The sequence below is a fragment of the Phascolarctos cinereus genome, unplaced genomic scaffold (genome assembly GCF_003287225.1).
Source record: "Phascolarctos cinereus isolate Bilbo 61053 unplaced genomic scaffold, phaCin_HiC Scaffold_7;HRSCAF=346, whole genome shotgun sequence".
In the NCBI taxonomy this organism is placed as follows: domain Eukaryota; kingdom Metazoa; phylum Chordata; class Mammalia; order Diprotodontia; family Phascolarctidae; genus Phascolarctos; species Phascolarctos cinereus.
In genome coordinates this window covers 172,833,948-172,846,500 of record NW_027556180.1, presented here as the reverse complement: position 1 = coordinate 172,846,500, position 12,553 = coordinate 172,833,948, and the positions used below count along the sequence as shown (strand labels likewise).

The 12,553-nt window shown below is 40.8% G+C and overlaps 1 protein-coding gene across 2 annotated transcripts in view; it reads left to right on the top strand.

Annotated features, from left to right (window-relative positions):
* The window catches only part of SH3RF3 (SH3 domain containing ring finger 3), a 571,324-nt gene that overhangs the window by 395,067 nt on the left and 163,704 nt on the right, over positions 1-12,553 (top strand). Inside the window, exon 4 of one of the 2 annotated variants that reach the window (XM_020965166.2) lies at positions 2,366-2,719. The exons of the other annotated variant lie outside the window; for it this stretch is intronic. Coding sequence (XP_020820825.1) covers positions 2,366-2,719 — 354 coding nt within the window. The remainder of the gene's footprint in view (positions 1-2,365; positions 2,720-12,553) is intronic. 2 annotated transcript variants of the gene reach the window in all.

The window sequence follows — 12,553 nt, the reverse complement described above, 5'->3', positions numbered from 1 at the left end:
TGATGTAGGCTTTACATTTACATTCCTATTAAACATATTTTCACATTAGTGAAGTTGTAAGTAAAAATTAAAACCAATAGGAGGAACCATCAGAAAGATGAAACAAAACTCAACAGAAGGTAAAAATAAGTGATAGTAATTGGACTTCCATGGTTCTTTCTTTGGATGTGGACAGCATTTTCCATCCCGAGGCCTCTGGAGATGTTTTAGATCCTCATAATGCTGAGAAGGGTTCAGTTTAACAATATTAGTCATCGCATAATGTGGCTATTATTGTGTACAAAGTCCTCTTGGTTCTGCTCACTTCACTCAGCATCAGACTGTATAAGTCTTTCCAGGTTTTTCTGAAATCAGCCTGTTCATCATTTCTTATAGTACAATAGTATTCCATTACATTCATATACCACAACTTGCTCAGCCATTCCCCAGTGGATGGGCATCTGCAGAGGATTTTATTTTAAAAGGACTTTTCCAAGTCATAAGTTACCATTTACGCTCCAGAAAATATTCCTTTTTTTTTCCTTTTTTGCTGTTCAGTCGTTTTTCAGCAGTGTCCAACTCTTTGTGACCTCATTTGGAGTTTTCGTGGCAAAAACACCGAAGTGGCTTGCCACGTCCTTCTCCGGTTCATTTTACAGATGAGGAAACTGAGGCAAACAGGTTAAAATGACTTGTTCAGGATCACACAGCTAGTAAATGTCTCAGGCCAGATTTGAACTCACAAAAATGAGTTTTCCATGCCTAGTGCTGTTTCTAGTGTGCTACCCAACTGCCTCAATTCCATTCAGTGTACTTTTGTAATTTATTCTTTAGAAAGTATGTGGCAAAGAACAGGTAGATTATTCATGCCATGTGTTAACCTGAAGGCTGCTGAGCATGAATCAATCTCTTACTTGACGTAAATGTGTGTGAGTTGTAACTCCAGGTACACCAAGGTTGTCATGTCTTCTCTTCCCCCAAATCACAGCTACTATCTATGATAGATACAAAGTATGCTTTGCAAAAAGTACAGCTCTCAAGCTTAATGAAAAAAGAATGCTCATTTAATTGGTTGGAATGAAATACTACCAGTTAACCACGTTGAAATTCGATCGTGGTATTTCCAGTGTCTTCTGATGGTTACTATTAAGTATCAGAACCTCTTCTGAGAGGTTATCTGCCTTGATAATATTACCTGCTGGTAGAGTAGAATAATGTAAGAAATGATCCTCCAACTCTGTGCCATCTTCCCCAGGAATTTTTTTAGTCCTGGTCATATGACCATCATGCATTGGAAGAGGAATCAGAAGAAGATGGCCCAGGTTCTAGTCTAGCTCACTAATTGTGACACATTGGAGAAATCACTGATCTCTAATGACCGTTAGTTTAATCATCTGGAAAATGAGGGAGTTAAATTAGCTAGTTCCCAAGCTCCCATCTAGCTCCAACATTCTAGAATTGAGTCAGACTCAGACACGTGATCGCGGGACCAGAAGGGCCATATTGGAGAAAAGAGAAGATAATTACCCCATCTTGGCTTACTGCTAAAAGTCAAAACTTCTTATTACTAAAATCACAACATGAAGGCAGCAGAATAAAAGCAGTGACTTGTTTGAGCTCTCCCCCAAACCCCTTCAAATACCTGTAAAAAATGGCTCTAAACTAAAATCACAACATTCAGACCAAAACTCCTGGGCTCTTAGCAGAGAACCACAAATCAGAAATTTAGCACTCCAGTCATAATCATCAGATTTTCCTAAAGTGATCCAAATCTATAAAGGGAAGCCCTAAAAGCTGGTTGTAATGTTAAATATAGGCTGGAGTAATGAAACCATAGTTCACTGATGCATACCTTCAAGTCAAACGTTCAGAATGCGTCAGACCACATTGACTGTTTGGCTAGCTGCTGTATTTTCTTGAAAAATGGTATCTCGTCCCTCCCTGTCTTTGCTTGTCTCCTGAGCCAGGTATACCAGAATTGTAGATCACAGTCAAAAATTTGAACAAAACCTAGTAGGCTTGACTTAAAAAAGAAAGAAAAGAAGTCTCCTGTGTTCTACAAGCATCCTGCTTTCTGTCACAGTTCCATGAGCCTTTATGTAAGTGCGGCTCTTCTAGAAAATTTTTCAGTAAAACTTACAGATGTCATTCCATCTTTCTTTCTTTTTTTTTTTTTTTAAGTTTTGGGTTTTGTCTTTGTTTTTGTTTTTACCATAGCATTTGTGCTGGATCAGGCTGCTAGAAAGAGCCGACCCATTTGGGGACTTTGCCAGTATCTATTTAAAAGTGCTAATAGAGAAAGGGAGAGAGTACAAAGAGCTGGAAATAGCATGTGACAATTATTTAATGTTCCCCCTCCCCCCTTTTTTTCCCCTCTTGCACTCAGCTCAACGAATCCGCCAAACAGCTTATTGAAATGGACAAGACATGCTTAGCTGCTGCATCTGGCTGCGATGTCTCCTTGCCATCTGACACCAACATGGCAGGCAATCTGGCCCAGTGTTCTACCTTAAGCAGCTCGGGAGCAGTCAGTGCCATTCAGCGGCGTATCGATGGCAAGAAGAATGCCAAGAAACGCCACTCCTTCACTGCCCTCAGTATGACGCACAAATCCTCCCAGGCTATGAGCAATAGGCATTCCATGGAAATTAGTGCTCCTGTTTTGATCAGCTCTAGTGATCCCCGGGCTGCTACCAGAATTGGAGAGTTGACTCACCTTTCATCCAGTGCTCCAGCCCAGGTAACAACACGAGATCATGGTAATACTGAGCCGGGGTAGTGATAGGGTCAGATCCATGGCTCCCCTCAGAGGGGCTAGGAAGAGGTGCTGAGGGGACACAGGTCTTGTTTAACATGTTTTTATGCATGCCTTCGCTGTGGGGGCTTACTCCTCATCTTCATTCCCAGCCATCCACACTGCTGAAGAGTGATAAAGACAGGCTATAATAAAGTGGTAGACGATAAATTGATGGAATCTGACCTCCATAAGCATGGCTTCTGGCAGAATAGGATGAATTTCCAGAGGAAATTGGGCTGGCATGATATAGCCTAATGTAAAGAACAGTTTTCTTTATTCTAGGTTCCAGGTCCCTAGATGCTTTGTAGGTATTGAATATGATTCTGTTGGTTCTGAGCCTATCACAAACTCTTCTGTATATCTCATTCTGAGGCAAATGGCCCCCTTGTACCTCTCTAATTTGTTTCAGGTTAAGAGGCAATAGACAGGATCCATCCCATGGTGTAGTCCTTCCTTCCTACTTCTGTTTTACTTATTATTGTAACCAGTGGGTTCAAACACTAAGATTTTGGGTTCCAGTTACCATTTTAAAAATTGTTCTTGGTCAATGGAAATGAAAACTTTTGCCAGCTTTGTTATCTCCCTGGTCTCCCTCCCTCCAACGAGATGTCTTCCTGACCCTCTACTGTCACACAAACAGAATACAGGGAATTTGGTAGCTTTTCATTTCAACCTCTCTTTAGCTGTGTCATTCTAAGCTATGTGGACAGTTTCCAAGAAGAAAATCTCAAGCCAAAATTGTTTGAAAGTGGACAATAATCAACTGAAGGAAAGAATAGTTTTGATTATTTCAGTTTTCTCTGCAAGAGGGAGTGAGTGGGGAAGGAGAGGGAGGGCAGAAGAGGCAAAAAAAAAGGTGAAACAGGGAAGGCAGGCAGGCAGGCAGGAAGGAAGGTGGGCAGAAAGATATGAGAGACACTTGTCTCTCCCCAAACTTTCATACAAGACACAAATTCTTTTTAGAGCCTTAGTAAGCAATTTGGAGAGAGAGTCCCTCTCGTGTCCACCTAATTATTGGGCATATTAGATGTTTACTAGATCACAGATTTAAAGCTACAGGGGATCTTTGAGGTCTTTTAGTCCAACTTGGTGACGTACTGCTGCCTCTGTGTGCTGGTTGAACTATAAAAGCCAATGTCCATACAGGAATCCCTTTCAAACTAGAGGGAACAAACTAAATGGAATTTCTCATCTAGTTTTTCCATTATTCCCTGTTGGGAAATGGGGGGAAATGAGAGGAGTTTGGGACTAAAGTAGAGAAACTTCTGTGTCCTGTGCTTCTGAATTGCAAATCGCTCCTTCCCTTTGGCTAGCCACTTGCTTTTCTCATATTCTCTCACCTTCAGTAGCTTGCTAAATTCTGATTGTGAGTTAATGTTTCTCAAGCATCTAGAAATAGCCAGGCTGAAAGTCACCGGAACAAATGTAAAGTGTGGTTTCCAGTTGATGGTGGAAGATAAATCAGTGGTATTTTAACACCCCCCCCCCAATGGCTTCTTTCCAGAGAAATGGTGTTAATTTCAGTTGGGCTGGCATAATATAGCCTAGTGGAAAGAACAAGAAATTTAGAAACTTAGGCATCAATCTTGGCACTGCTAGCTACCAGCAGAGTGACCTTTTTCAAGTTACCATCTCTGAGTTTGTTACTCTGTCTGGAAAATGGGAAGAATAGCAGTGGTACCACCTTTCTCACAAAGAGTGGTTATTAGGATCAAGTCAAATTATGTATGTAAAGTATTTTTTTTAATTCCATACATATGGTAGACAGCATGACACAATAGAAAAAGTCCAGGCTTTGACCTCTGTAGAGCACTTGACTGAGATTTAAAGACCTGGTTCAAATCCCACCTCTGACAGTTAATGACTGTGTGGCCAGTACGCCTCAGTTTCCTCATCTGTATAATGAGAGGGTCCCTTCTAATTGTAGATTGATAATCCTATGAGTTTGGTTCAATCTTGCTGCCCAGATGAACTTGGGCAAGTCATTTCAACAGGAGTTGTCAAATATGCCACCAGCAAACCACATGCCCACAACACTCCTGAGTATACCAGAACCAGAAATAAATGAAATGAAATGAAATTGGGGAATATTCAACAAAATAAATAGAAACACGATGCAACATAGATACAACATAGATATTGTTCATTTGTGGTTTTCTAAGTCAGTATGTAGTGATCTGGGTCACATTTCTATTTGAGTCGGACACTACTGATTTGAATTCTCTGGGACTGAGTTCTTCATCTATAGAGTTGAATCATATAAGATCCATATTCCAGGTTTAGAGATGCCAGCTCTAAATCTATGCTCCTATGCAATATAAATGAAAACTATTATGCTTTAATGTTTTCTCTTCCTTTTCAGTGCCGGGAAATTAGCAGATTTTTGAGTCCTAAGGTTCAAGTCAAGTCAACCAGCGCTTAGTAAATAAGTGCCTACCTTGTGCCAGGCACTGTGCTTAAGTGATGAGGTTACAAAAAGAGACACCCCCCCAAAAAATTAGTCCCTTTTCCCAAAGAGCTCACATTCTAATGGGGGAGACATTGCAAACAACAATATACAAACAAGATGCAGAGAGCATAAATTGGAGATCATGGTAGAAGGAAGGTGAATTCAAGTGAGTTAATCACCTGTCTAGTAAGAAGAGCTAAGGCTTTTAACCCCAAGGGAAAAGGCAGGGGGAGGAGAGGATAACAATTTAGAAGTGCTAAAAACATGGAAAACTTGAAATTGACCCATCTCCTACCCACAGATGCAGCTGAAAGCTCCAACACTTTTAACCCCTACACTGTGAAATAAACTGAGGCAAAATGATTTTTTTCTTAAGGTTAATGTGTGTTATTCTTGAGTATTCTATAAATGAAAATGAGAGCCCTGTGCTGAACATTTGCGAGCTGAAAGGCAATGTAAGCTTAGAGTACGTGCCCAATGCAAACACAGAAAAATAAGTACAAAATATAAAATGTTGTAATTTCCCAAGAGATTTGAGGAGGACCGTAGTAAGTGGGATAATCAGGATAGTCCTCAAGAAGGCAGCACTTGAACTGAACAATGACAAAGAGTAAGGAAGGCATTCCAGGCATATGGGATGGTCTGAGTACAGGAAGGGAGATGGGAAATAGGTCAATTTGTACAATAGGTCAATTGGACTGGATTTAGAGTGGCTGAAGGACAGTAATGTGTAGTAAGCCTGAAAAGGTAGTGTGTGTATATGTGTGTGTGTGTGTGTGTGTGTGTTTTCAATAATTTTTCAGTTATGGCCAACTCTTTGTGACCCCATTTGGGGTTTTCTTGGCAAAAATACAGGAATGTTTTGCCATTTCCTCCTCCAGTTCATTTGACAGATGAGAAAACTGAGGCAAACAGGGTCAAGTGACTGTCCCAGGGTCACACAGCTAGTAAAATATCTGAGGCCAGATTTGAACTCAAGAAGCTGAGTCTTCCTGCCTCCACACCTGGCACTCTATCCACTGTGCCACCTAGGGGCCTTAAAGTCAAGCAGAGGAGCTTGTATTTTATATTAGAAGTTATTGAGAACCACCTGAGTTTCAAGAACAGAAAATGAGTAGTCAGACCTGTGCTTTAGGAATATCAATTTGGCCGCTGGGTTGAAGATGGATTGGTGTGGGAGAAAGATTGAAATTAAATTTGTTGTGATAAGCTGAATCCATGAGAATTTCCTTCCTCCACAAAATACTGAAGAGGGGGGCCACCTTAGAGTTCTTTTGCTCCCCAACCCTCTTTCACTTTTAAAGCATGTTCCTTGCTTGGGACATAAATTCAAGAGCGGTCATCTTTTCATTTTTCCTTAGGGTTCTCAGCAAAGGAAAAAAGCAGAGATTTTTGCACACTTTGTCAGATATTTCCCATTATTTTATAGGAAGGAAAGTCAGAAATCATGTTGAGACAACCCCTGCCTCCCTCCCTGCCATGTGCATTTTGTCCAGGCATTTTCCTCAACGACGTTCTCCTATGCAGCCCTAATGTGTCATGCCCCTGTCTACACGGATACACTCCATCACTATCTTCCCCTTCTCCAACCTTGGTCACAGAACATTTGTTTTTCCCTAAGGAGGGTGACTATTTTCACAGCAGTGATGTTTGTTATGCATAAGAGGCGGTGTGCCTAAAGGGTAGATTGGTAGATTTGGAGTCATGAACACTGGACTTTTGGCCTGACTGAGACAGCTGTATGACCTTGGGCAAGTCACAAAACTCTGAGCCTCGGTTTCTTCATCCAGGTATCAATAAGCAGCACCTAACTCACAGGGCTGTTGTGAAGATAGAAGATAAAGTGTTATGCAAACCTTACCACACTATCTGCTCTCAAAGACTAAGAAAGACTTATTCACTAAATGCCTGAGGACCTCCTTCTCCCCACCTCAAACACCAACTTTGACCCCCTTTCCCCGTGCCAATAACTGTAGAGAATCACTGTTGCAGCTGTGTATGTGAAGTAAAAATCCGGTTTGGTCAAGGCTATTGATTTTCATTTACATTGCTTGGGGTATGTGTGTATGTTTCTCATATAAAAGCAGTTTCCATTTCCTCCTCTTTCCCTTTTTCCCTTAATTATTCACTTGATGTGAAAAGCAGGGTTGGGAGTGTGCTGCGAGGCTCACTTGGGTGATTCTGTTGCCCGTTTTTCCTCCTTTGCATTTGTGCCAGCGGTAATGCCCTCCCTTTGTGAGCCATGCCAAGGGCTTCGGAGACCAGTCCTTCATGTTGTAATCCTTCCCCTTTGCCAAAATTAGTCAGCAAGGGAAAATCCAGGTCCTCTAAAGGCATGTCGTCTTTGGTGGGTGCCAAATATAAGATAACCATGGCAACCCAACCAGGTCGTGCTTCATCGTGGTTCAGTTTCTTTTTGGAAAAGGGAAAGTTTCAGGCTGCAGGTGCAGAATAAGGCATGTGCTGTCACCACATGGTCAGTGCGTCCATTTGTTCTGTTTAATGGTACTCCTTTGTAACAAGATAAAGTTAAGACCAGGCTGGACCTCTGATAGAGAATTTCTAAATGATGAAACTCCCTCTTCCAATTCAGGTCTGTAACTTAGAACACCCAGCAGTTAAATGACTTGTCCACGGTCACAAAGGCAATAGGTTTCAGAGATAGGACTGGAACCCAGGACTTCTGGCTTCAAGGCCATCTCTCTAGTCATTACACCATACTGCCTTTCTCTTTGTTATAGGGGAAAGTTATATGGAGGGAAAGATTAAGAAATGAAAGTTACATTTTTAAAAATCACAATTAATAAAATATTTTGAAGTATAGGGGAGAGAGCCTCACCTTAATCATGATAGCAAATAGCAGTCAAGATCTATGCTGAATGTAGGATTCTAATCAGGTTGTTTTTGTTGGTTGGAGAAGAAAAACCAAAATTATCTACAGATAGGTTGTTTAATGTGGCCAAAGTTGTCCATGATCCTGCTGACTGAGTTAAAATCCAATAAAATTAATCTTCCATAAGAATCCACTTGGTCATATTACTCCTACTTCCAAAACCCTTCAATGGCCCCCCATTGCCTGCTCAGGGAAGTTAGACTCCTTTGTCCAATATTCCAGACCATCCCCAGTCTGGTACCATACCACCTCATACTACTACCCTCCATGTACTCTGTGTAGAATTCATATGCTCCAATTGGACTAAGCAATTTGTCATTCCCCATTTCTACCCTCCATGGAATGCCTTCTACCTTTTAACTTCCTCTTCATCTAGGTCAAATGCCACCTTTTCCAGCAAGTTTTCCTTGATCCCCCAATCTGTAATTAACTTCCACCTCACTCACCATACATAGCTCTTTATTTACCTTTCTCTTATACTTATATATCATTTTACATTATAGTTATATGTATATGTATCATTTTCCCTACTAGACATTAAACTACTTGAGAATAAGGATTGTGTCCTACCCGAACCTGGTATCTCCCTCACCATGGTATACATCTAGGAGGCACTTAATAAGATTGGCCAAGAGCTCAAAATTTTTACTGTTTCCTCCTTCCTTTACTTAAGCCTCAGAGAGTTGATGATACACTTAGTGAGCCATACTCAGGAATTTTAGTCATTTAATCAGAGAAAACCACCATTGATAGACTCATGATGATTACTAGGCTCTGCTCAAATCCTTTTCAAGATCAAAAAGGCCCAGCTGTCATCTAATTGTTCATGCCAAGGCCTCTCACCATTTCAGAAGCCATACCCCGAGGCTGCTTCATCAGGATCCATTGAATAGGACAATGATGTTGTTGGCTCCTGGCCTAGAATTCCCTTACAGAAATCCTATCCACATCCTCATGTGTTCAAGTAGTTATTAATCTTTGAGTCTCCTTCATGAGTTCTCTCTTTTCTCAATCAGATCAATGTCTCAATGGTAGACCTGTACTGCATCTCCTTACCTATTCATGGGGCAGGATACTCAAAACTGTTCTGATCTGTATAGAAAATTACTACAAGACTGGATTTTCATTCTCTGGTGCATTGAGCTTGAATTTCCTAGGTTTGCCTACCTGCCCTTTCAACCCTGGATCCAGTGAGCTCATGCTTAACAACTCTACAACTGTGGGCAAATTGTTTAAATTTTCTGCCCTCTCAATTGTCTGATCTGCAATATGGAGGTGATACTCGTCCCTACATCCTTTTCAAGGTTGTGGTGAGGCAATCATTGTATATCTGAAGAAGTGTTTTATGGAGTGTTACTGTTGTTACTCAATCATTTCAGGCACTTTATGCACATACAAATGTGTCCTTCACCAGGGACACAGCCATAATAAGGGTGTGCTGCAGCCAGCTCCTTCAAACTCATGGGAAACAACTGTCAAAATTTTTAGGGTGAATATTTTTTTTTAACTTCAAAAATCTGCAAATACTATAAATCAGGGCTTGATGTACCATTTTGTTGATTTCTGGACTTAAAGTGATAGGGAAAATGTTAACACAAATTAAACTTAAAAGTTTACCCTGCTTTTCAGAGAGCTGGTTGTTAAACATTGACCAGCACATCTCTGGGAAATGTCATCTATAAAAAAGACCACCAGAGTTTCACAGAAAATCTTTAGACAATCCCGTCCACCTGCATTGCCTCATCTCAGCCTCCTGCTGTAACAAACTCATCCCCCAAAAGGTACAACACGGCTTTCACCTCAATCTGAAGGTCCCCATCAAGGAAAAGGTGAGCCTAGTTATCTTTATGTCTCCCAAGTGAGAAGCAACATAGTACAGTGGAAAGTACACTGGATTTGGTGTCTGGGAACCTGGGTTCAAAACCCAGGCAAATGACTTAACCTCTCTGGGCTTCATCCTGTAAAAGGAGGCAGTTGAACTAGGTGGCCTCTGAGTCTGCTTAGCTCCAACTAAGCTCTTCTGGCTCCGAGTCGGTGATGCTATGATCCTCTATCCACGCCTTACTCCTTTGGCCAGGAGGATGTGGTACTGGAAGGACCCTGCTACTAATTTCTGTACTGATGCTGTAAGGAGATCTAACATGGTAGGAAGTGGTAGAACAAATGAAGCTGGCAAATTCTCCTTCATTAAGAAATCAAATGATGAGCTAACTAGAAAATGGTGGGCTGTGCATTTGGGGTGGAAGAGAGGTGTCATAGTGTAAGTTCAGCTTTATTAGAACCGTACAAGGCAACAACTGATGAGAATAGGGAGGAGTGAAAAGGAATGTCTTTGGAATCAGAGAACTTGGGTTCTAATCCTACCTCAGATATTTATTAGCTGTGTGTCTCTGGACAAGTCACTTAACTTCTCTGGGAATCAGTTTCTTCTTCTGTTAAGTGAGGAACCATAAGGATGATAGGTCTAGTATTAAAAGGAACCTCAGGCCAGTTAGTCCACTCCTCTGATTTTATAATTCATGGAGAATTAATTGACTTGCAAGCAGTCACATAATGAGTAAGCCACAGAGGCAAGATTTGAACCCTACCTTTAACCTCCTTCTCAAAAAGATCCAGAGTAAAAACAAAAAAAAAATTACTAATGTTTTCAAGTTTGAGGACACAAAACAAGGAAACTCACCTATAAGTTACAGTTTAAATAAAAGCTTAAATAAATTAAATAATTAAATAAAATTTAATTAATTGAAATAAATAAATGAAGACAAGTCATCCAAAGCTGAGAAGGAAACTTATATCACCACTTTCTAGAATCACATCCTGCCCAACTTCCAGTAAGACAAAGCGCTTTTTTATGATACCACTTAATGTGCTGATAACTAACATTTATATAGCACTTAAGGTTTACACAGTGGTTAACATGCATCACCTTACTTGAATCCAACAGCAACAAACAGCAACAGCAAACAACAGCTAGCATGGATACAGCTTTTAAAATAATATCCTGTAACTTATATTATATAGCATTTACATAATAATATATCGTGTGCCAGGCATTATACAGTTATTATCTCACTTGATCTTTATAGCAACCTTGTGAGGTAGGCTACTATTATCCCCATTTTGCAGATGAGGAAACTGAGGCTGAGAGAGTTTAAGTGACTTGCCCACAGTCACACAGCTGGTACGTGACAGAAGCAGGGTCTGAGCTCAGGAATCCCTAGCCCCAAGTCAAGCACTCCACCCAGAACACATCAGTTCTTCTGTTTCAAAGTGCCTGCGGCTTTCTGACTCTGTTGTTACTCCTGGTCTCACTGCCACTAGTGCTTTTGATTTCCTCTTTGATCTACTCCCTGTATTTTCCCTTCAAAATCACAATACCACATACTGGGAATTGAAGGGGACCTTCTTGTTGTTAAGTCATTTTTCAGTCCTGTCCAACTCTTTGAAAAACCCCATTTGGGGTTTTCTTGGCAGAGCTACTGGAATGATTTGTCATTTCCTTCCCTAGCTTATTTTACAGATGAGGAATTGAGACAAACATGGTTAAGTGACTTGCCCAGGGTCACACAGCTAGAGAATAGCTAATAGTACCTGAGACGAGATTTGGACTCACGAAGATGAGTCTTCCTGACTCCAGGCCCAGCACTGTATCAATTGTGCTGCTTGGCTTCCCCAATCACATTATAGCAAGATAATTTTTCTTGTCTCTGGATCCTGCTAATTTCTTTGCTGTTCTCTGGTCAAAGGTTTTTCTTCTCTGCCAAAGGTACCCTCTTTTCATTTTCTTTTCCCCTCTCTTGTTCCTTATAATTAAAATGAGAGGGTTGCACTAAATGTTTTCTCAGGTCCCTTCCAGCTCTAAATCCCACAACTGTATTATTTTAACCTTTCTTTTTAATGACATCAAACGTCTCTTCCATTTTGCTTTGTCCAAAGAAATAGTACCAAACTCTTACCAATATGGGATCCTAGGAATCTCAGATTCACGTTCCCTGCTCTATCAATAGGTATATGATGCACTAAGGGTATCTCTTTGGTATTTTTCTGCATTAAGGAGACATTTATCTTATAGTGACATAGGTAGGGAAAATATTGGCCTAGAAGATAAAAGGGAAAAGTTGACATTTGTTCTTTGTTGCCAGTGACAGCCAATGAGAGGAAGGGAGGAGGAAAAACTAGGGGGGAAAAGAGTTATTCTTTCAGGCAAAGAATTCAAAAGTACTCATTTCATGCTGGTCGGAGACCGGCAGTGTATTGGCGAGTCTGACACTATGGCCTCTCTGGGAATTCTGGAAATAGAAATTCCTTCTGGCAAAGCTTGTTAAGCATCAGATCTGGGCAGCTACAAGTCTGTTATGCATCACAAATTCCAAGTCTGAAAATTCCTTAGGAGCCAAAGAATCAGTTTCTGTGCTTCAACCTGAAGAGAGTAAAA